The sequence below is a fragment of the Nuphar pumila genome, chromosome 3, assembly GCF_984573655.1.
Source record: "Nuphar pumila chromosome 3, dmNupPumi1.hap1.1, whole genome shotgun sequence".
In the NCBI taxonomy this organism is placed as follows: domain Eukaryota; kingdom Viridiplantae; phylum Streptophyta; class Magnoliopsida; order Nymphaeales; family Nymphaeaceae; genus Nuphar; species Nuphar pumila.
This window is the reverse complement of record NC_143251.1, coordinates 137,843,316-137,869,531: the sequence shown is the minus strand read 5'-3', so window position 1 is coordinate 137,869,531 and position 26,216 is coordinate 137,843,316. Positions and strand designations below refer to the sequence as shown.

Here is a 26,216-nt window from a genome sequence, read left to right as displayed (position 1 = left end):
TTTGTGCCGCATTACAACAATGCACTAACGACGATACTGATGCCTATTGTGTGTCGTGCTACCACCGCAGGTCACCTATCAAGCCAACACATACCACGTGTTCCTACACTCGATGCATTTTTCACTCAGTAGAGCATCGCACTACACATGCCTCATTCCGAAGGATCGGTCCGAGAGATTTTTTTAATCCAAACCATTGTCGTCCTCTACAATGTCGATGTAGGTAAGAACACAGTCTTCACTGATATGTCAGTTTTCCTTTGTACTTATCTTTGGTTTACCTTTTTTTTCAGCCTACTCAACTTATTCTGGTTTACATTCACCATCGCCGCAACCTTTAACACGCCAAGTCTCATTCCCTAATGCATCTCCGATCACTGAGACAACGGTCTTCTGCTTTATCAACATCGAGCATTTTTTGCTTGTGAGACCCAGTGTAGTCTCATACACAAGCATGTCACCCTCGCCCACACGTCAAACTTGTCGTCTTTATGCTCATGATTGGGGTGCCTTCCAATCCCAGCAAGGGCAATTCCAAGCCCTTAAAGACAACCACCAATGTGTGCCGCAAGGATATCAACTCTCTTAAGGCACCAACTTGCAGTTTTTCAATGGTCCAAACTGGTCCTCAAGTGGGGGACGCCTTATTGCATATCACCCCAAAGTGATCATTCAAAGCATCTTATTGGGCACTCGTCCTCACAAGGGCACATTTGGTCCAACGCTGCAACTCTCCTCCCAGAGCCAGCACACTATAACTCTCTCTCGAAATCAGCAAAATGTTCCTGCCCCCACCACTATTCATCTTCCTTCTTACTTCCAAAGGCTTATTTGGGATAGACTGCCCCAAGCCAGATTGTAGGAGAACTCGACTACCATGCTGCAACTCGGCTTCATAATTGCAAAACAGTCACATATCGCGGTCAGACAATCTAGCAGTCTCGGCAACAATGTCTTGGTCATCGTCCTCTCCATCTCCATACGGTCTCCACAAAACCTGTACATTGGTAATTCTTTTTAATAACGAGTGAAAAATATATTATAATTTACTTAAGAATGATAAGGCGACAACGATATGAAATAAGGAAGACAAAATCCTGCAGCGATGATTACTTAAGAATGCTAAACATTTCAACGATTTATAATACTGAATGATAAATGTTGAACCGATTGTATACAATTTTAGAACGTTTACCTCATTTAGTTGCAGCCCATCTAAAATGGACTTAGCATTACGAACTGTGACGTTTATTCTAGCCTAGCGACCGATCTTTGGAAAACCACAAATCGCAAGGCCACAATGTGGACGCAATGGGATAGTATGTTCTCACGTCCAAGCCTAACAAAAACAATATATTAGTAACACTACAACCTTCAATGAGCTTAGTCTACAAGTACTAAGTATGTAATAAACAAATACTTAAACAAATGGGCAAAATGTTCCGACTGTTTTCGTACCCTTACTCGCACGGTAGAGTTGACTGTACAAGTGTGCGAGCATAGCGGCACCCCATGCATAGTTATCGACTACGTCTAAGTCTTCCAGGTACTGCAGCCACATGTAACTTATTCTCGAACCAGAACAATCGAAAAATAAAGTAAGGCCAAAAAAATAAAGAAGGAAGCCGCGCAACTCTTTGTCAGCTATTTCAGATGCACAAGTAGCGGAGCGGCCTTCCTATTTATTACGAAAAGATGAGACTTTCATTGATGTAGAATTGATTCCACCAGAAATACATTGACTTCATTCGTTCATCGACATTCCTAGAACGGTCGTGCATTTTTCCCTTGCGTTATAGTTTGAATCCCGTAATAGGACAGCACTGCCAACGCAATTAAGGTCAGTTATCCGCGCCACATCTTCTACGGTCATGGTGATCTCAAAAGAATCAAACTGGAATATGTTCGTCTTATCATTCCACTTATTTACCAGGTGGGTCATGGTCTTCCAGCAAGTTTCAAAATATTGTTGATCCAAAAAGCCACCGAAGTGCATATTTCGTAATCGGTCCTTCTGATATGCACTCAGCTGACCATACCATGACAGAACTACAGGCCACTGACACCGACCTCCAAGCTTTTCACCCGGTGCTCTACTTCTCTTCTGACCTCCCTGTAACACACAATAACATATTATTCGTAGCAATTGTAAATTAGTATCATTTGTATTTATAAATAATATTCTACTAATCGGTACAAATAATATTGGTTGCACACACACTATCACAGTAATCGCTATACATATTAATACCTAACACAGTAATCGCTATACAAAAATCGCTAAACATAGTATTAAATCTTCACAGACAGGACAGATTTATTTACCTTGGTCGCATTTTTCTCCTTTTCAACCAATCCCTCCAACCTAGGCCTTTCTGGTTGGTCCACTGCCTCTCATTGCTTTTCCACTTCTACCGTCCCTAGCTCCATCACCGGTATCATCTGATTTTCAATTTGTTTCTTCATTTCCCTTTCCTTCTCTTCCTCCTCCTCCTTCTCCTTCCTTTCTCTTTCCTTCTTTTCCTCGCCATCCTTCTCCATCCGCCGTCTTTCTTTCTCTTCCGCATGTTTTTCCTTCCTTCCTCCACTTCCTCCTCCTGCTTCTTCCTTTCTCTTTCATTTTCTTCCTCCTCCTTCTCCTTCCTTTCTCTTTCCTTCTTTTCCTCATCCTCCTTCTCCTTCCTTTGTCTTTCCTTCTCTTCCTCAAACTCCTTCTCCCTCCTTCGCCTTTCTTTTTCTTCCTCATCCTGAAGCTTATTTTGTTCCTTCTCTTCCTCCTCCTTATTCAATTGCCTTCGCCTCTCCTCCGCCTCCTTCAGTAGCTTTACCCTCTTTCGCATAGCTATATGCTCCTTCAACAGCTTTCGCGCTTCCGTCTTAGCATCTTCCTGCATATTCTTCAATTGCCTTTCCCTCTCCTCATTCTTTTTTTGCCTTTCCCTCTCCTCTGCCTTCTTCCTTTGCCTTTCCCTCTCCTCTGCCTTCTTCCTTTGCCTTTTCTTTTCATTCTCCTCCTTATTTCTTTGCTTTGCCTTCTCTTGGTGATCCTTCTTTTGCATCTTTAGTTCTTCTGCATTCTTCCTTTGGTCTGCAACCTCAATATCTGAAGGATAATCCTCCGCATAATACAATTTCAAATATTTTTCCCTGTCTTTATCATTCTCAATCTTAAGTATATTTCGGTACCTTTCAAAAAACTGAGATAGATGGGACTGGCGGATCACTTCTCTAATACACAACCCATAGAACGACGGGGTATTTCTTCTCTAATGAGCCACAGACATTGCTAACCTACACAACACATTAATAATACAAATTATCTCATTTGATAAACGATCATCATGATTACAAATTGTCGCAATATTTGGTTTCATAAGTACACATCGTTGTAAGATTTTGCAAACTTATGTACAAATCGAGGTATCTTCATAAATACACATCGCTATTGCTTTGAATGTATAAATCGTCGCAGATTCAAACTTACAAATCGTTGTATAAATCGCAACCTTCAGATTGCATAACGAAAGCTTACACGAAACTCACTGAAACGATAGGAGTTTGGGTAGTCTAACTGTAGAGTAAGAAACACTCAGAACATATACGCAACAGATGGTGGCAACGATGTTGCGACTGCGCATAAAACCGAAACGGATGCTCTGGCGGTAGCAGAAGAAAGGAAAGGATGCTCTGGCGGCAACAGAAGAAGGCAACGGATGATCCGGCGACAACAGATGAAGGCAACGGATGATCCGGCGACAACAAATGAAGGCAAAGTATGCTCCGGTAGACTTTTCTGCTTAGGGCGAAAATCTATGTCACATGGGTGCGGGTGCGGGTGCGGGTGCGGGTGCGGGTGCGGGTGCGGGTGCGGGTGCGGGGATTCGGCACTTCCAAAAAACCCGGGTGCGGGGGTGTGGCAGGGGCAAAAATGTAAATATATATATAAGGGGGGTCCGGGGGTTCCCCCCGACGCGGGTTGTAAAGAATATTTAAAAATCAATTTAAGCTATTTTTTTACATTTTATTAAAAATAATCGATTCAAGTCAGTATCGTTATCAATTTTCTGACGATACAATAAGCATCGGCCGATCCAGGCCACCCATACTGACAACACTGGTTTTTTCTACTCGTTAATCTAGCGAGGACAATAATAAGCTGAAGGCGAAGGACAAGATGGCTCTCTATCTTATCAAAATTTTTATTGCTTTTTTATAGTAAAAAGCAGATGTAATGGGTCTCAAACTTCGATATCACTACATTGAACTCAATTGAGAGAGAGACGAATGTTGGGTGCGCAGTTCACTTTATGCTCTCCATTGTCGACTCTCTTTGGTGCACAAAATCATCGAGTGTTGTGTCGTTGAGAATTAAAGAGTGCCTACGAAGGCAGGGTACCCCTGACGGCAAACTGCCACAAGGGTTACAACAATGTCGTCCATCATGCTGGCCTGTGTCATATAGGCAGGCACTCAAGGGACCCCTGGATCTCTAGGGTCATAATCAACTGGGCACGGGTATGTCAATAGCTTTTAAAGGTGGGCCACGGAAGACAGGGTGGTCGTGAGGCCCCCACCCGGGGTTTTCCTTGCTTCAGCCAAGGTTCCTCGTTATGAAAAAAAAATAGGGCACCTCTCAACCTCATTACAGGACACCCCCAATCAAAACAGAGGTTTGTAGATGTTATTAGAAAAGGAAAGATCGTGGAGTCACTTCATAGTTTTTTCTGCTTTTTGTCACATTTTAATTAAAAGGATGGAGGGAAATGGCGCATCAAGTTGTTAAAAGGGCCTACTTGATCATTCTTTTCGAAGAACTAAAGATGGGTAATAGATTTAAGAGGTTAGAATATTAGATGGATGCTCGGCATATTCTTCCTTTTTGGGGTTTGTTTTGTCCAGGCCATTTGTTATGCAGCAGCCTTGTTGCTTAGCATCCAGATGCACTACTGCTGACCATTCATCTCAACATCTCTTAAGATGGATGAACAATGCACCCATCTTCAGAAATGCCAAGATGGGTGGTTATCAGATTTTGTATCCTGCATCTGAAAGAACCATAACTGAGAATTGTTAAATCACGTTTCCCCAAAAGAAATGAAACATAATCATTTTGAGTTTGAAACCTTAGCCAAACACTTGATTTTTTTTTAATCTCTTGTCTACTTTTTGTGGAAAAACCAATCGCATTCGTTAAGGCAAAGAACCCCAACGGAACTTAAGAAACGAGTCAACTCTACATGGGTGAAGAACTATTAGTTTTTGTCCTTTTAAAAAAACCAAAAAAAATGGACCATCCGCAACCCATTTCATAGGGCAAAATTTTTTTAAAAAATGGACCAAAATGACCCTGGGTGCGGTCAACGCACCCAGGGTTGGGTTGACCGCACCCGCGTCGAGTCGCGTCGACACGGGTGCGGCACCCTGCTAGTCGAGTCCCTGTGACATAGGCGAAAATGGATTGTTTTGAACTATTTAAATCCTACAACATAAAGCTTACTACACACGCAAACTTTGCTGAAAATTTTGGCGCGATCACGATGGAGGGCAGTTTTGTCCATTTCACGAACCGCCGATTCAGTTTTCTAGATGGAGGGCATTTATGTCCGTTCCAAGAAGAGGAAGAGAATGGCGGTAAAGGGTACTTAAGTCCTTGCGACGGCACCAAATTACGATGCTATGTGATGCGGACACACATGGGGATACTAGCCGGGCTGGATCTTATATGTGGCGCTCATTGGGACCCCCGAACATGAGATGTAGCTAACTGCCCTGTTCGAGGGGGTAACATATAACCTGCTCTGGTACAAAACTACTATAAAATTTTATTTTTTATTGTGTACATGAATCCAACACAGTCGCGCATGCTTAAATAAGTTTATTGTGTATCTGAGTTCAGCACACATATATAGTTAAAACAAGCTTCTGTGTGCCCAAATCAAACACACTCATAGTAAAAAAAAAATCAGTTTCTGTGTGACTAAATTCAACACACTTATAATCAGTTAAAACTAGTTTCTAAGATTCTATATCAACAGAAAATTGCAGAGAACATACTCTATACACTTACAGTTTTTAAAATTTTGTATGAGCAAAAAATTTGCAGATGACATAACTATAAATATTTAAGCAGTTTCTAAGATTCTATATGAGCAGAAAATTGCAGAGGACATGATCTATACACTTAAGCAGTTTTTAAAATTCTGTATGAGCAAGACATTTGCAGAGGACATCAATTTCTAAGATTCTATATGAGCAGAAAATTACAAAGGATATACTTTATACCCTTAAACAGTTTTTTTTTAATTCTGTATGAGCAAAAAATTTGCAAAAGACATAACTTTAAACATTTAAGCAGTTTCTAAGATTCTATATTAACAAGAAATTTGCAAAAGACGTAACTCTATACACTTAAACAAAATTTTTTAATATTTGTATGAGCAGAAAATTGCAGAGGACATAACTTTGCAGTTACTAAGCATTCACGTATTGTCAAAATCTCTTTGTGTGTTGTTTCACATACGAGAACAAAGATGTGCATTTAGAGATTATTTAAGCTTCCTAATTCTAGAAGTCAATCTGTGAAAACCCGTAAAGAGCAATATCACTAGGAAAGGTAGACAACAAAACCCATCATTGGTCTCAACCATAACAACAGATTCACATCAACCTCACTAGAGGCAAAATAAATCCATTGCTCAATATGTTCATAATCAGTTAGATATTTTTTTTTCATAACCAATGTCCATAAACCAATAGCACAATACATGAATTTTTGGTATGCACCTTGCATCCATATTATGACAACCTTGAAACCCCATACATAGCAAAGCATAGAACTCTAGAACTGTTCCCTCCTTGTGACGACAGCACCCTTATAGTAATTTACTTCAAAATCGTGTAGGGGAGAAGGAGAACACTGGCGTGAATTCACTCAAGGAGGAAAACTGAATGCGTGAGAAGGGTTTTTTTTATGAATTTACAAGAGGAAAAGGAAGATAACATGAGAGATGAATGGGGAGAGAGAAAGAGATTGTGGGTGAGAAGAGGGAAAAAAGAGAAAAGTTAGAGGGGTTAGTTTCCCCTCTTCCTCCCATCGTGCGTGAATGGGGAACTTCACACCCCTCCTTTATTTTAGTTGCATACATTTTTTTTTTAAACTAGGGTTCAACACCGAACCCACCCACAGTGTGACACACTCCCCTTTTGGTTCAAACTTGCAATGCCCCAACTCGTGATGGCATGAACTAACAGCTTGACCAAGTAAAAGTCACAATTTATTATTATTATTTCTCAATGCTCCTAACACATGATAGCGTGAACTAAAAAAAAATATAGTGAAGTTTGAATCTTCTACACGAAGACCTATGATCCATTACGTTTTTGGATCCATATTTGGATTATCCGGGTCCATCCAAAGATCCAGATTTCTTGAAACTTAATTTAGAGATCCAAACATTCGATATTCGATTAAAATTTTATGGATCCAAATAAAAAGCTATGGATTCCATATTAAAATTCTAATCCAAGATTCAATTAAGATTGGTGGATCCACATGAAACCCTATAGATCCAATATCAAAATCTAACTGAACCATTGTGTTTCCAATAAAAGTTCAATTAAGATATCGAAAACCAACAGGATCACCTTTTCATCCATCTCTTCCAAGACTCACTGGGGTTACGGAGACAACTACCAGTTATAGAACCATACCATTAGGATTTGAACTTCCCACAACAAGGTTACGTGCACTCACCGCTCCTACCAGACAACCGGAAACGACATTAGGCTATTGAACTTCTTACTCGCTAAAACTTGCTCTCCCTTTTTCTCTAGAGCAACACATAAGATGATAAGCCTTATCACCAGTTCTTGGTGATAAGGCATCATTGCCGTCCATCGGTGTCATCTCTGCAGTCTATTATCACAGTTGGTGAGGCCCACTACGAAGCTTCTTAATGACATTGTCATCTTTGGCATGCTGACCGCTATGATTAAGACTGGTAAACGACAGCCGAACAAGCTGACCTTGGGCTGTTGCCGCTCTTTGTGATTTTGTCACAAATCAAGCTGAGCTGGTTTGTTTTTTAAAGAAAATTTGTTTTTTAAATTTAATAATATATATAATATATATATAACATATATGATATACAAAGTAGTGTTGTCAGTATGAGCCTGAGTTGCCGGATAGTATCCTATCTGCAAAAAAATCGATACAAAAATGACCCGATTCAGATTTTTGTCAAATACATATACATAAAAAAAATGCTTAAAATAGTTTTTAATAATTTAGTAACACATGTCAACTGCTGGTTAAAAGTTGGGGGATTCAGTTCAATTTAGAGGTGAATCAGAATCGGCCGATTCACGTAAATCGTTTGCCCAACTATTCATGGACCGATATGAATCTGACAACATTGATATATATAAGATGAACTGAACCAAGCTCAAGATGCTCATGTTTGTACTCTCTACTTAATGTTATATATATATATATATATATATATATAAGATTTTATAATATGCACAATGGTATAATAATTTCCTTAACGGAGATCAAGAGTGGGGTGGGGGCAAGAATAAGTCCATCTTATCCTTCATTCTTGCACGGGTTTTGATATTAACTATTGGGAAGCTATTTTGCACGGGGCCGAAATTGCAGCGGGATGAAGTCTTCGCAGTTACGCTCAAAATCGTTAGAGGGGTCCGAACTCTCAACTCTCTTCTTTTCTTGCTATGAATTGTTGTGTATCTTATATTATCTCCAATACACTATTTCATTTGCATTTATAGATTATGAAGAGGGTTCAAGCTTTGGGATACAACTCCTGAGAGAAATCTCTTCATCCCTCAAAAGACTCTTCTCTTGAAATGTGTCTATTCAATTGGAAAGTGACTGTTAGAATAGTCACTCCAACAATCACTTATGGCCATATGATCTTACATCTCCCACTTGGTCATAAGGGACTTCATGTGTTTATATGCTTGTTCTCAACCGGAACCTATATCTGAGTAATCTTTACTGACCCCTGTGTTTATATGCTTGTTCTCAACTGGAACCTTGCATACACACTTTTTGAGTAATCTTTACTCATTTACTACTTAGATATATCTGAGTCCCATCTGACTTACATGTCTAGTGAAAACATCATCAGTGACTGCCTTGGTTAGCGGGTCTGCTACCATGTCACTTGAAGGAACATAGTCCACTGCTATTTCCTTTTTCATAAGCATATCATGAATATATTGATACTTAACTTCAATATGCTTACTTTTAGAGCTATCTGCTCATGTTTGTATTAGTCTTATAGCAGCTTTATTGTCACAATATAGTTGAACTGGATCTTTTGGAATGTCCAATTTCAACTCATTTAAGAAATGATTTATCCACACACCAAATGTGATTGTCATATTATAGGCAATATACTCAGCTTCCTGAGTATGCTCTACGCACCCTTATTTCTTGCAAAACCATGCAATTACCCCACCTCCTAACATAAATACATAACCAAAGGTGGACTTTGCTTCATCCCTATCACCAGCAAAGTCAGCATCTGAGTATCCTACAAGCTTTAAACTATCTGATTGATAGCATAGCTTAAGTTCCTTAGTTCCTTTTAGATATCGAAAAATTCTCTTCACTGCTTCCCAGTGAAAGAGCCTAGGGTTACTTTGATATCTATTTACTAGACTTACAGGAAAGCTTAAGTCAGGTCTAGTACAAAGCATTGCATACATCAGGCTTCCAATTGCCTGAGCATAAGGAACATTCAACTTTTCTTGTTCATCTTTTGAACAGTCATTCTTACTTAGTTTGTGGCCTTTTACTACAGGAGTACCTTTTGCCTTGGTACTTTCCATTCTAAATTTTTTTAGAATGTGGTCAAAATATTTTCCTTGACTCAGACATAGTAATCTTGATTTTCTATCTCTGTGGATTTTCTATCATTCGAAAATATGGAGAAATTGATGGAGATGTAAATCATAGGATAAATGTTGGGTGGATGAAATGGAAAAGTGCAACTGGAGTGTTGTGCGATCGTAGAATGCCATTGTGGTTGAAAAGAAAGTTTTATAGGACGACTATTAGGCCCGCCTTACTATATGGTACGGAATGTTGGGCTGCCAAGAGACATCATATTCAAAAAATGAGTGTAGCTGAGATGTGTATGCTTAGATGGATGTGTGGAAATACAATAAAAGATAAGATTCGGAATGAGGAGATACGTAAGAAGGTAGGCGTTGCACCCATTGAAAATAAGATGGGAGAGAATCGTTTACGGTGGTTTGGACATATTCGGCGAAGGCCTAATGATGCTTCAGTTAGAAGGATGGAGAAATGGGAAAATATATTAGTTAAAAAAGGTCAGGGTAGGCTTAGGAAGACTTGGATGGAGATGATAGAAAAGGATATGAATGCTTTGAACCTCACCGAGGACATGGCATTGGATAGAAATGATTGGAAGAGGATTCATGTGGAATACCCAGAATGATTTTCTTTGTTGGTTCATATCGCCGACCCCAATTGTTTTGGGATGAAGGCGTAGTTGTTGTTGTTGTTGTATGCAATGTTGTATATATCATACTGTATCGTACGATACATATTGTTACTATTTAAAATATTGATACAATATGCACTTGTATATGAGTGTGTATTGTAGATGTATCATAAGATACATGCCCATATTGTATTGTATGGGGTGTATCGTACAATATAAGGTCAACACTCTTAAAAAATGACCAAATCATGACTTTTCAGTTTTGGGTTTTAAAGACCTCTTGAGGGTCGACTCCCTCATTTGTGTATAAGTCATTAGACAGGTATCCACGCACTCTAGGACTCATGAAAGCGATTTGGGGCCGATCTGTACACAAGGGAGAAGGATTTTGCAGTTTGCTAAAGTAAAAGTGAATTTTCACTCAAGTGGGTTAAAGTAAAAAATCTTTATTATAAGTAAAATTACAAAGCTACTCTAAAAAAAAAATTGCCTCAGGGGCTCTGCCCCCTACAACCCCCCGCCAACTTACTGCGAAGTTGGATCCGTGGAAATTTGCTAGAAATCAGGCCTCACACTCCAACAAAGACGGCATCAGATGATCCGGCATGACAACGATGCACTTAAATAATGAGTGAAAACCAATTGAAAATTGAGTGCAACTATTGCGGTAATATTTTTGTTTATGTAATATGAAAGTATGAGTCTTGTGTCATGTTTTTAATTGCAAGATATTTAATATTTTGCATTGTTCTTGTGAGATATGCATGTAATATTATCTATGATTCTATATTAGTTGAAGTTTGATGATGTTTTATGCAACTCATATAGAGATAAATGCTTCATATGTGATTTTATGGTTGTATTTTGTGCAATTCATCATTGTTACATGTGTGTGAACACCCCAAATTTTCCAAAAAAATCCAAAAAATTTCCTTCTTATCCCTGGCCCCAGCTTCTGAATAAATTGGGTTAATCTCTAATAAAATTCCATTTATTTCTTGAATTCACTAAAATCCAGGCTCAATTTCCGTATCTGACCCAATCCTGGATCCAGATCTGATATTTGGATCTAATTCTGAGTTTGAATCTCTTATTTTTTTTTCAAAAAATCAATTTCTTTATATTTTCTCAGTTCAAGATCCAATCTCAATTCGAGATCCAAAATCTATATTTTCTAAAAATACTGGATCCAGATCCATTTTGGAGTTCATTTTCTGAAATAAATCATGTATTTTTCGCAAACCTCATTTTAAAAATCCTTATACCTCAAAAATAAGTTTTTGCAAAAATACTTCAAATACCTCGTTCGGATCCTATCTGTAAAATCCCCATATTTTTCTCATGCTTTCGGGGTTTTCTTTCAAAAATTCGAAAAATAAAATAAAAAAATAGCTTACCCTTTGTCATAAATCCTCTTGTTCTAAATTGAAAACCCCTTTTTGAAAAAACCCTTTTCTAAAAACCTTTTTTTTTATTTTTGAAAACATGAGGGACTTCCTTTGAAATGGGCCTAACGGCCTTCCGTTATAAGAAGAAGTCGAAGGCTCCTCTCCTCTTCACCGCTTCTTCACCCCACCATCGCATCTCTTCTCGATCCTTCTTTTCCTCTCTCTCAGATTCGCCTTCTCCTTTTCCCCTTCCTCTTTGTTTCTTCTTTTTCACTCTCCTGGTGAGAATTCGATCGAGCCTGCAGTAGCACACAAAGGAAGACCTCTTCCTCCTCAATCCAGCCCGATTCAAGTAAGAATCCTTCTTATGTTTGTATCTCTCCTCTTTTCCTCTTTTCTGTAAAATTTTCATTTACAACATTCTTTATTGATTTTGCTCTCCTTTGCCTTGTTTTATGTTTTTCATCTTTGAGCATAATTCATAAGATCGGCCTGCATATAGCAGTGTCGATCCACGTGCTGCAATATCAACAGAACACTCATGTTCCAACAATTTCTTTCTGTTTTTCTTTTTCTTTTTCTTTTTTTTTATTTATCATTTATTACCGAATTCCCTTGGTTTGTTTGTGTTCATCGCATATTAGATTCCGCATTTTGTTTACAATTTATCATTGTATCATTCTGTTCTAATTTAATCCCATCATCACCCTATGTATCACAATTCCGATCTGATTTCCTGTTTGCATTTTGATTTACCTTTTATTTTTTTCGATTTCCTGTTTGCATTATGATATGATGTTCTTTCCAATTCGATCGGATTGGATCCAATGCATTTGATCCAAATTAATATAGATCTGGACTCTGTCCAAGACCCATATTAATTAAGAATTGATCCAGCCCAGGATCCAATTGGAATTTGGATATGAATTTTGATCTTAGATCTAATTCCAAAATCCATACCCAACGAAAATACAACTTTAAATTCAATTTTTATATTTAAATTGAAGTTAACTAGAGTTAAAAAGACTCTCAGAGGAATAAGGTACCCTCTGAAAGTTTTTTTATATTTAATTAATTAATAATTAATTTTTTTATTATTAAATTAAAAATAATTCTGATTTTCAATTTTTGGTTAACCAAATGGACTCCCTAAAAGAGTCCCTAAATTGCTAAGAGATAAGAATAAAAAGAGTTAAAAAGAAGAAAGACTTCTTTAAGAAAGAATTGAAAAGTCAACAAAAGAGACAATTTTTAAAAAAATTGAAAGAAGGTGGAGAGGGACTCCCAAATGGGGAAGTCCTCTCTCCAGCCCACATTATAAGGGGCTGGAAGGATAAGGGTCTATTTTTCTATAAAATGGTCAAAAATAAGAAAGAAAGAAAGAAAAGAGAGAAGGAAAGAAGGAGAAAGAAAAAGAGGAGATCGTCTTCCTCTCCAAGCATCCGACGTTTCATCCATCTCCCTTTTCGAACGTCAACAAGGTACGGGTGTTCTCTCATGTCTCGGATGAGAAAAAAAGCCTAAATAGGCTTTAGGCAATGTTTTTGTAAGGAGACATGAATTCTATCTCAATTTTCCACTATTTAATTCATGAAAATCGATGTAGGTAGGTACATACAAACCCTATCTGTGTACATCGTGTTGAGTGGCACACGAATACCGCTCACTTCATATATATGTAATATGTTACATATATGCGGCCATACATGCGAACCGTGACTGCTATGGAATTAAAACCCAAATCATGAATGTGTCCAGTAACATTTTCAAACACTTCTGAAAAAAAAACAGTTTTTTTGTCAAGGTGGTTTGGGCTTTGGAGTTTGACAAAGCTTTTTGATTTGGTATACAATCAAAAGGGTGTCTTCAGTTAGTTTGACAAGCAACGCACCTTATAGACCATTGAATTTTTTTCGACACATTGAATTCTCCTGTTAGTTTACATGATTTTTTTTTCAGTAAAAGTCATCTAAGAGTTCAAAAGGATATCTTATACCTGATAAAGGGTAACAAAAATTTATATGAAAAGATCGCAAAACTGGATAGTTTATAATCCCAGGAAAACATATTGCCATGTTAAAACACGAATTGATATGCAGCCATAAAGTTATAATTTATTTTGGACTATGTTGCTTTGGGTCAGTACATATGGGAATCTGAGTTTGAATCATGAGTTGCAACATACTTCTTGTAAATCCCAAAATCAAGGGATATATATATGGGTAAAAGTATCTAGTATATAAATATATATACATATTGTGTGAACCAAATTAATTAGTGAATTTAATAGTGTATATTCTAACACGGATTTTGATATAAAATGTGTGTTCTTGAAAGTGCATTTTATGATTCTTGTTTATAGAGTTGACTTGTTTAATTTCCTTAAATGTAATCAGTTGTTTTAGTGTGCCTAACGTTTGGTACCAGAATTGAATTTAGAAATGACAGCAGAGATGCATATTCTAACTGGATCTGTTCCTGTGCAAAATGCCTGGATCAAGTCATGTACAGAACATAAGAGTTTGACCATCAGACCTATTAAGTATCGTGAAATGGATTGGACCAGTTTGAGTCTGATCCAGACCCAAACTGGGATTGCGTGATTGACGTGCCTACTAGGGCACGTTTGTAATATCTTGTTTTGTTGTAGGACAGTCATGTCCATAATCAAGTTTACTTGTAACCTAATACATAAATACAAAGCATCAGGTCACGTATGCTTTATGAAAAATGTGAGCCTGTGTGCAGCAAAACCGACTCAGCATCTCCTCTTTCTTCTATCTTTTTCTTCTCACTTTTTCTTCTTTTGCAGATCAGATCTGGTGAAAACTGATGTTCTAACATGGTATCAGAGCACGGTTGGACCTAGGGCTCGGTATTGATTCCAAAATGTATGACCATAGAGAATATCTGATTTCGGTCAGGAAAAATACTCTTTCCCTCTTCCGCAATCTGTGTTATCGTATTTACTCTCAAAGGTACGATCTCTTCTTCTCATCCAGATTCCTTCTTGAAAGCACTTTCGTGTTTTCATCTGAAACACACCTTTTTCTCTTAAAAGGTTGTTATCTACTACATACCTTCCTTGAAACTCGTGATTCCTTCTTTCTTTCTTCCTTCACTAAAAATCTGTTTTCTCATTCTTTCATCTGAAAATTGATCGTTGATTAATTTGAAAACACGATTAATCAACATCTCTTGAATCGCTGCTATATTTCAAGCAAAAACTAGTGCTTTCTTTTCTTTTCTTTTCTTTTCTTTTCTTTTCATTTCTTTTCATTTCTTTTCTTTTCTTTTCTTTTCTCTTGAATCTGTTTTCTCATTCCTTTATCTGAATACTCATCGTTGATTAATCTGAAAACTCGATTAATCAACATGATCTGACTGACACTTGTTCACGTGATCCGATAACTTGAATATTCACAACGTTGATTAATTATGCTTTGGCTTGATTCATAAATATTGAATTGATATTTTGAATACTCTCATGATCTGATATCTGCAAAAAAAAAAGGCAGATCCGAATTCTGTTATAGCGAGTTCCCTTCTGGAAGGAATTTAAACGGTCATACTATCTTGAGGTTTAAGTAGTCATTTGATTGCCTCCTTCTTAAAGTGTTTTCCATTTTATATTCTCGTACCTCATAACCATGGATGCTTCTTCAACCCAGTCTGGTTGATAATCAAACTTCCTTAGCCAACTTGTTTCTGAAAAATTAAATAATTCCAATTTCCTGACTTAGAAGAGACAGATAGTTCCTTTTATCAGGAGCCAAGATCTCATTGGTCATCTAGATGGATCAATTCAAGTCCCATCAGAGTTCATTGCAAAGGAGGAAACAGACGCTCATGAGGTTGCTTCTACTCACCTTGTTCGCAACCCGGATTATGTCTCTTGGATGAGAAAAGATCAGGCATTAATTGCCTACATCACGTCTACCTTGTCTCAGAAAGAACTGGTTGCTATTCCCGATGACTGCACAGCAATGGAATTGTGGAACAGGTTGACACAAACACACTCTCAGATATCTGAAGCCAGGGTTTTGTTCTTTAAGCGTGAATTTCAACTTCTCAGAAAGGGCAGTCTGTCTATCATGGATTATTTGAATAAGATGAAGACTATTACAGATCAACTAGCTATTGTTGGATGTGAAGTGCCAGACAAGGAAAAAGTGCAACAGACATTGAATGGTTTGGGCCCAGATTATCATGTATTGGTGACATCATTGTTGTGCTTGCCCATGCTTCCCACATTTGAGGACCTCCGGGCAAAACTTCTACAATACGAAATGTCGTTGAAAGGCATTGCTGAAGATTCTGGTGCTCAATCTGATTCTCAAGATGTTTTAGCTACTGAGTTCTCATTTGGTCGTGGTCGTGGAGGAAATAGCTTCAGAGGAGGAAGAGGTCGTGGTAGATTTGCGGGTCCAGGTTTGCTTCCCACACCCAATATGCCGCTCAACTCCAATGCGAAGAACCAAAATCAAAGAGTTGTCCCGACATGTACCTGTGCAATAAAAAGGGGCATATTAAGGCAAAGTGTTGGTTTAATCTTCAAAATAAAGGAAAGTGGCCAAACACTGAGAGCAAGAAGGCAGATAATGTTACCAAAACTGATGGAGATGCGACACAACTTTTGTTGGCAGCATTGTTTGGGTTGCACTTGAAGCAGAATGATCAAGGATTATGGTATGTTGATTCAGGAGCAGCAACCCATGTTACAGGGGATGTTGGTAAGCTCTCGAACTTGGTTCCTTACTTTGGCAAAAATAATATTGTTACTGGAGATGGATCTCACCATCATATCTCTTATATTGGTAATGCAATCATTCATTTGTCAAGATCATCTCTTAATTTGTCAAACGTCATTCATGCTCCTAACATAAAAAAGAACATTATTTCTGTGTCCAAACTTGTTGATGATACACATTCTTATGTTGAATTCACTCCCTCTTCTATGTATATCAAGGATCTTCAAATGAAGGAGACATTCGCTGAAGGGGAGCGAAAAGGAAATATGTACATCTTCAAGGAAGATCCATTTGCGCATACTGGTTCCGTCCTAAAGCCCTTATTGAAGTCCAAGTCTTTTCAGTCAGAGTCATCTATGTCAGGTCCTGAGTCTGCTTTTAGTCTTTCTAAATGTAATAAGCCAAGTCTTTGGCATGATCGTCTTGGTCATTGCAGTTATTCTTTTCTTGAGAAACTTGTATCAAGCAAATTAATCCCTAAATCAAGTTTGACTCTTGAGGAAAATAATAAAAAATGCTCCAATTGTCAAATGTGTAAGAGTCATGTACTTCCTTTTGATTCTATAAATAAAAGAGCTTCAAGACCTTTTGAAATCGTTTAATCAGATGTTTGGGGCCCTGCGCCTATCTGTTCTTCTTCTGACAGCAGATATTACCTCATCTTTATTGACAGTTATTCTCGTTATACTTGGATATTCTTTATGAAGTATAAGTCTGAAACTTTTCACATATTTCGTAACTTTCATGCCTTTGTTCGAAACCATTTCTCTACCAATATTCTGCATTTTCATTATGATGGAGGTGGTGAGTATACATCAAAGGATTTTACTGATTTTCTTCAAGGTAATGGAATAAAGCGTAGAGTGTCTTGTCCACATACGCCACAACAAAATGGTATTGCTGAGAGAAAACATCGACATATTGTTGAAACGGCAATGAGCATGATGCATGATAGTAATCTTCCCATTAGTCTGTGGACAGAAGCATTCCATTCAGCAGTCTATATTATAAATTGTCTGCCTATGACAGTTTTACAAAATAGTTCACCATACTTTTCTCTTTTTGGCATTCAACCTGATTATAATGTTTTGCGTGTGTTTTGATGCACTTGCTATGTTCATATTGATGATTCTCTTAGGAATAAATTCCAACCGAAGGCTTCCAAGTGCAGATTCGTAGGATATGCTGATGATTATAAAGGTTATCGGTGTTATGACCGTATAACTAAACGTGTTAAAATTTCTAGGAATGTTGTGTTTGATGAGAATAATCTTGGAGATGTATCGTTTGATACTTGTCAAAGGATTCCCAGAGAAGAGGTATATTATCCATGGATGAGTGCAGAATTATTTGCAGATGTTTATGGTGATTGCTCACCTTAATGTACTCAGGAAACACAGTCGGTTGTCGAAGATGACATTGACTCAGGGCAAGCATGCTTACCTCGATCGGGTGATCAAGTTGGTGGAGCTTCATATGCTGAAGAAGGGGCAGGCCCACAACGGCATCCTATTGATAAATTTAAAGGGTATGTGTATGCGCGAAGAGAAAAAGGTGTGCCTCCTGCTCCTGCTCCTCACATTGAACCAAATAATTATGTGCCTGTTGGAAATCTGAGGAGTTCAAATAGAATCAGACACCCTATTGATAGGTGGGTCAACTACAATAATTTTTCTATGGATCTTCAACTCTTTTTATCCTAGGTTGATAAGCATGATGAACCCGTAGGGTTTTATTAAGCCGTGAAATCAAAGAAGTAGATTGAGGCAATGAATGAAGAAGTGGAAGCGCTTCATGAATGCCAGACTTGGGAAATTATTCCTAGACCTCCTAACAAAAATGTTGTTGATTCCAAGTGGGTTTATAAAATTAAGTACAAACCTGATGGTACCATAGAACGATACAAAGCAAGACTCGTTGCAAAGGGATTTACACAAGAATATGGCCAGCATTATGATGAGACCTTTAGTCCTGTGGTCAAAATAGAGACAATACGAATTATATTGTCTTTAACTGTCAAACATGAATGGACACTAGGTCAGTTAGATGTCAAAAATGCCTTCCTTCATGGGGACTTGAAGGAAAAAGTTTACATGGAACAGCCTCCAGGATATGCTGAGGGAGATCCAAGCACATATGTATATAGACTAAAAAGAGTCATATATGGTTTGAAGCAGGCCTCACGCTCGTGGTTTGAAAGTTTCTCCTTAGAAATACAAAAACATGGGTTTTGTCGATCTCTCTTGAACCACTCGTTGTTTATATTCAAGGGTAAAGGCATCACCACCATGTTGTTGATATATGTTGATGATATCATTGTTACAGGGAACTCGATGAGCCATATTGAAGAAATAAAGAGACTCTTAAGTCAAAGGTTTAAGATGAAAGACTTAGGAGATTTGCGTTATTTCCTTGAAGTCGAGGTAGACAAAAAGGATGGTTGTCTGACATTGACACAACATAAATACACACTAGATTTATTAAAGAAATTTGGTATGCAAGATTGCAAGCCTTTGTCTACACTGAGTGTCTTACATCAAAAGCTTAGTTCATAGGATGGAGATTTGTACCCAGATCCTACAAGATATCAAAGTGTAGTCGGTATGCTTCAATATCTTACATTTACTCGTCCTGACATTGTTTATTCTGCCAATCAAGTGTCGCAGTTGATGCATGAGCCAAGAACAGGACACATGGATGTTGTCAAGAGAGTGTTGAGATATTTAAAAGGTACCATCGGAGATGGATTGATATATAAGAAAAGTTAAAGAGGGGACATGCATGATGTCACGGTCTACAGTGATGCGGACTGGGCAAGAGATCCTAATGAAAGGTCGGTTTCTGGGTATTGTATCTTTGTTGGGGAAAACCTGGTATCTTGGAGCAGTAGAAAACAAAAGGCAATAGCTAGATCAAGTACCGAGGCTGAATACCGATCAATGGTTGCTGCAACTGTTGAAGCTACTTGGACAAGGCACTTGCTAAATGAATTGGAGGAACAGATCTTGAAATCTATCTTACTGTGTGATAATCAAACAATAAGATAGATTTTCCACAGTAAGACAAAACATATTAAGATAGATCAGCACTTCATTCGACAGAAGGTTGAAGATAAAGAGATTGAACCTCATTTCATACCTACGAAAGATCAGGTGACAGATTTATTTACAAAGGGTCTGACGAAAAACAGATTCTGGTTCTTGAAGAACAAGTTGTCCATGGTACAAGACCATGCACAACTTGAGGAAGGGTATTAAGTATCGTGAAATGGATTGGACCAGCTTGGGTCTGATCCAGACCCAAACTTGGACTGCGTGATTGACGTGCCTACTAGGGCACGTTTGTAGTATCTTGTTTTGTTGTAGAACAGTCATGTCCATAATCAAGTTTACTTGTAACCTAATACATAAATACAAAGCATCAGGTATGTATGCTTTATGAAAAAACATGAGCCTGTGTGCAGCAAAACCGACTCAGCATCTCCTCTTTCTTCTATCTTTTTCTTCTCACTTTTTCTTCTTTTGCGGATCAGATCTGGTGAAAACTGATGTTCTAACAAGACCCTGTACCAATTACAGGGGTCTGTGTAAAAAAAACAAAAAACAGTATATACTTGGTTGCAGCTGGGTTGCCTGGCAGCCCGGCAGGCGCAGGACCTGCCAGGCCCAGCCAGCAGGCTTTGTGATAAGAAAAAAAACATAGCAATCTAAACCAATACAGACATATAAATCTGATTCACTTAGAGAATATATATATATATATATAAGAACTGATTTAAGTCAGTCCAGAGTCCAGACTGGTATGCACATGGATCTGAACTTGGAGGTCACATGAAATCCAGGTTTGAATAATGAGTATGAGTGTTTCATACTAAGCCCGTGAATATTTTTTTAACAGGCACATACTAATATTGTGGAGCGATATTATTGATCGAATCTATTCACTTCTGATTTTAGAGGTGTTTTGACAGTCACCTTAATATGATCGTCCTATACACTTGCGCCCTGATGTTTATGCAGAATTATTGAATGTGGTTTGGATCATATACATAATCATGCACTGTTTTCAGATAATAGTGTTGTTGACAAATTTCATATAGGTTTAGTTGGCTGGGCCAGGAGCTGCAAAAGTAAAATAAATTTATATATTTGTTTTCATAGGTTGCTGGGCAGCAGCATGGCCTGTCAGGCCCAGCCGAACCAGGTTCGGCTGAGCAGGTGTATGGCCTGCCAGACCCAGCTGACGGGTCGGCTGGGCTCGGTCAGTCAAGAAGAAAAATTTGAAACTTAATATATATATATATATAAGAGTGAGATCAAGCCGATTCAGTCGGCTGGACTGAACTGGGTCCCAGCTGACATTTTGTCAAAAAAAATTAAACATATATATATATATATATATCATGACTCCAGCCGACTGAACTGGACTGAATCAGGAACAGTCCAGTCCCAGCCGACTGGGATGCTGGGGCTGACACAGTGTCAAATAGAAAAAAAAAGAATATTTAAAATAAAAAAAAAGATTATAATATAAAAGTTTTTTTTTATTTATTCCTTGGGGGCCCAGCGGACCCACTGTTGGCTGGGCTATTGGCTAAGTCAGCCCCCAGCCGACTGAGTCGGCTCTGGGTGGGTTTAGCAGGGTACCAGACCCAGCCGACCATGTGCCTGCAGATTTTTAAGAAAAAAAGGAGATTTAATGCTTGCTGTTCCCACTTGTTCAAAGGTTCAGATTTTTCTTATATTGTTCATGCATCGGATTTGTCCAGATTATGCCTAAATGATAATCAGATTGATATATGATCGATTTTTCAATTCATGCATTGTAGTTGTGCCTATTTGATCTTGAATAAAAATTCAGTTTGGTATGCAAATTTTCAGATTTGCTTATTAAACACATTTGGCTTTATGCACGTTAAGAATGAGATTTTCACATGCTTAGAATTGATTATTTATGCTTGATCAATGTCTTTATGAAAAACTACTTACATGTGCATGGGTAACTCAAAAAATTTATGTGTTTCAGCATGTACATAATTGCATGAGTTTGAAAAGCATGTGAAATGAATGCATAAGTGACATATTTTTTTATGATTTTTGGTTTGGATGCATCGATAATCAAAAGTGAATCAACGTAGGTCATGTGAGCCTTGACCATGTGATGCTCCTTGTTTAGTTGTTTTTATGTATGGCAAAAATCAAACTTGATATTATTATTCTAATTGCACTGTTCCATGTTGCCACGGGTTGTGGTCCCGTAATGAGTTTCATATGTTGATTTGCGAAACCTGTGTTATTGCTTTTTCATGTTGATTTGCAAAATAAGAAAACTGAAATAATAAAAAATTAAAATAAAAAAATAGTATAATTTATGCATCCTAGATGTTCCTTTTTTAGTGTGAAAATCCTAAACTTGCGATTTTGAGAGACCGTGAGGATACTAAAACTCTATGTGCGTTGCTGTGCCCCTAAACTCAACTAGGTGGTTCACCTCCCGGCCACGGTTTTAGGAAGATTTCGTCACTTTACCTGGGAGTGGTGTGTAGACACAGCTGTTGTTTTTTGTATACCAAAAAAGTGGCATCAGTGGATGTTCATTTTCATAATGTCCTGACATTAGATGTTGATTTCTAATGTTCTGATAGATGGTATCGATTCCTGATAACGGTCGAGAGCTAAATGTGGAACCTAGAAATAAAATATAAATTGTGTGCTAAGCTACAACTGAAAACCTAACTTGACATCGAGAATTGTTTACCCGTTTTGAGTATCCGCAAGGAACGGTAATAAAAAGAAGAACAAAAATTTAAGTACATTTAATAGGGACATGTATATAAAAAAAAACTCTTATAAAAGATAATAAATTATTCATGCATGTGCATTGATACCATGCATATTCCTATTATGCATTAGATCATGGATATTTATCTGTTTTCTTACTTGTGTTACATTAGTGGTTGCATGATCATCGTTTCCCAATGCATGATACTTGTTCCCTAATGATTAATAGTGTTTCTTATGATTAATTGAATAATAATTTTGTTGTAATTGTAGTCCTCTAAAATGTTGCATGAATCTTATTTATATTTTTTTTACTTATTTGGTTTATTAGAGGGACTCATACACGTGACCTATGATTCGAAAACCCTTATTTTTATGTTTTTCACCGCCTCTAAGGCTCAGTGAAAGGACATGCTATTACGAGGAGCTACAAGGGCTACATGACAGATTTACTTAAGGATAGTGCGGCTTCACTTTTTTATTAATTTATATTTCTTTATATCTTGTTTTTAGACTCTAAGATTTAATTCATGAAGTTGCTTTGTTTTCGTTGATGGTAATGTAAGATCTTTTGTGGTTATGAATGTTTTATGACAGTAAAAGCCTCGAGCCTCTGAAAATGCTTACGCAAATGTAAAAAAAAAAATCTTTTTAACGGCTATGAGTTGGGGTCGTTACAAATTTCTCCGTAAAACCTTCCTCATAGTAAAAGGTATGATCTAACAGCCACCCTAGCGACAACTCCTGTCCCCAGGTAACTATGTCAGGCATGCATATCAGTACCCGTCTAGGTGCACTATTCCCAACCCAACGCATCCATTTAATTCCATTAAATTATATGATGTTCATCAGGTTGTACTTATACTAAAAAGTTATTTTCTTTTAGTTTTACTGAGATGGACAACATTTCATGAATAGGCAAAATATGAAACCTTTTGAGAAAGATCTTCATGGGCCTCTGCATTGTTATTTTCTGTTACATGCATGGTTCTTGTTATCGAAGTTCTGGTCTTGCAACTAAGCTGCTCTCTAAAGGAACTCAGGTTAACTTCTTGAAAGAAAGAAAGGTTCTTGCACACATAAACCAATCAAATAATTGTGTTTGTGATTCCCTTAATAACAAATTATAAGGTCCTGCTAGTTCTTGTTTTCTCTCTAATGCCAATAGATGCACGATTAATCAAAATAACCGTCTCAAAGACACAGAAGTCAGTTCATGCAACCTAAAATTTTAGCTTCTTTTTCAAACTGGGTGGGTCAGTTTTTTAACAAAACGTTATGCAACCGAGGCACCGAAAATGAATGAAACCTAAAATTACTAACACAAAACACATGCCAAAACGATCATGATGTGAAGCATCAGCATATCGGTGACTAAAAATACCTGAACGGATTGTAGAATAAGCGTGCACTCTTATCAACCATGTCCACAGGCACACATAAGGGGTTAGGAAACAGATCGTATTTCTCATTAGTTGCATTCTCTTCCACTTTCTTCTCCCGTTGAAGCATCCAATAAGCCGCTCTGCGTTGGTAAGGTCTGAGTTCAGGGAGTAGGTCCGGAAGCTCATCAGCCAACATGGGCTCTTTTCTGCCAACAGATAACTCTTCTGTTTAGCCAAAACACATAACCCAAAACCAACCAATTCTTTCAAAAAAACCCATAAAAACTTGCCCAACATAACTAAAAAGGGGGAGAAGCGAAAAAAACTCACTTTGATGGGCTTATGGCGTCGTAGAACTTTAAAACATCGAAGCGAGAATCCTTACTAAGATGCAAAACTGGTTCCCTAAACTCGGATTTCCGAACCCCGTATCTAACTTCGGGCGTCAGCACTTCCGGGCGCAGCCATGCCATGACGTTCATCATGCTCTTCTTCCACAGCGCTTTCGTCGTCTCGTATAGAGATTCGCAAGCATCGATCGCCTTTTCCAGTATCTCAATCCGCGCCCTAAACGAAGGAAACCCTTCCGAACCCTCGTCCGCCATCACCAACCTCACTGTCAAGAACTTCTGACTAACCAAATGAACAAGCCCCGTGATTCCCTCATCCGAACCGTCGAAAACACCCGAAAACGCTGCGGCCGCCGCCTTCTCGCCCTTGCCAAAAACAAGAAACTCCAGAAAAACATTCCCAGCCGATAACAACGGCCAATTCCCCATTTGCACGCTCTCGTCCATCCGCATCAAAACCCTGAACCTGAGAGAGAAATCCGCCTCGCAGAACCTCTTCCGTATGAACTCCGGGTCCGAAAAAACTTCCGAAAACTCGACGTCGCAAACCCTAATCTCCGCGACGTCGAAGTGCTTGTCGGACGCCCGAGAACCGCCATCTACCTCCACGAAAACCACCTTGTTCTGCTCGGAATTTTCCTCCGGGACGCCGGAATCGGGAGATTGCTGAGAAGTGCCGCCCTGTTCGTGGTCGGAATTGGGGATGGGGTGCTCCAGAACTCCCTCCGACCGCCTTGGGTGAGACTGTTTCCGCTTGCCCATCTGAAATTTCGAGGTTTTGGACGTGAAGGGAGCAGAGAGAGACGAAGAGCGCTCACCCGCCCCGGGGTTTCTCCACTCGCGAACTGTGGGTGGGTGGGTGGCTTCCGAATTCGTGCTATTTATAGGTTGGTTACCGAAGTGTTCAATTGCTGAAATATCGGTAAATCTAACGTTAATAATGACTATATCGGTGACAATAGTTAAAAACGGCGATTAAATTATTGTTAATTGTCTGGTGGCATTTTTTCCTGTTTTTCGCTTTTTCGTCTTTTTTGTTTTTAGGTTTTACGGATGAAAGGCGAACATTACGATAAAATAAAAATAAATAAATGGGGTTTTTATCTGAACGATAAATATCGAAGCATCTTCACCGTTTGAAACGGGTGGCAGCCAAAATGTTCGAGTTTATCGGGTGTATAGTTGTTATCGTTGCTTAGAGTTATATGAGGCTTTGATTTGGGACTGCTACTACGCAGCTCACTAGGGGTGTCAACGGGTTGGGTTTGGTTCCGACCCAGGTAGAATCAGACTTGGATCAGATTTTCGGGTATGGTATCGAGTCCGAACATGAGTCTAATTGGGTCTATTATAATAGAAATTATACCCGGACCCGATAAAAATTACATGAACTAGATCCAAACCATACCTGATAAAATAATATTTTTTATCATTTTTACATTGAAAATTTGTTGGTCTTATTAGAAACTTGGGTCGGGCCTATGTCTGGTATAAAATTTCATAAATTATACCCGGATCCATGTATTAATCAGGCCTTTGGGTCCTGATCCGGGCCTTAATCAGGTCTTCTTACTTGTCGCCAAACCTAGACCTTATAGGGTTTGGTCCAGGTCGGGTTTGGGTAAGCCCTACCTATTGACAACCCTACAACTCACATATGGGTAGGGTTGTCAACAGGTCGGGTTTGTAAGGTCCACGATATTTTTAAAATAATATAATACGATGTGCTTCAGTGAATGGAAATTCCTGGTATGATTACGAGAATTTTTCAAAATTACATATATATATATATACGAGGCCTTAAATCGCGTAAGTAAGATGTACACAGCAATCGAAGGCAATCCGTGATGAATTAACTTCTGAGAATTCTAAGGTAAATTCATAATATGTATATTTAGTTTATCCCTCAATTTAGGACTCAAACGAGGAAAAAAACTTGTTGTTTCATGTGAATTACTAGAACCGTGTATCGATAGAACGTGAGTCATAACGAGAGCAAATTTTTGTGAGAGATAAGATTTTCTTGAGATAGGCTCTGAGAATTTATTTGTAATTGAGAAATTAAT

At 38.3% G+C, this 26,216-nt stretch overlaps 1 protein-coding gene across 2 annotated transcripts in view; it reads right to left on the bottom strand.

Moving 5' to 3' along the window:
* Nucleotides 1-24,993, bottom strand: part of LOC149844023 (RING-finger, DEAD-like helicase, PHD and SNF2 domain-containing protein) — a 155,414-nt gene extending 130,421 nt beyond the window's left edge. For both annotated transcript variants that reach the window (XR_016430949.1, XM_090000260.1), the window contains exons 1-2: nt 24,131-24,993; nt 23,800-24,006 (exon numbers count right to left, since the gene is read on the bottom strand). Coding sequence is in view for 1 of the 2 variants with exons in the window: in XM_090000260.1 (XP_089856386.1) it covers nt 23,800-24,006; nt 24,131-24,912 (989 nt within the window). In the remaining variant the exon portion in view is untranslated. The remainder of the gene's footprint in view (nt 1-23,799; nt 24,007-24,130) is intronic.
* Between the last annotated feature and the right edge of the window lie 1,223 nt (nt 24,994-26,216).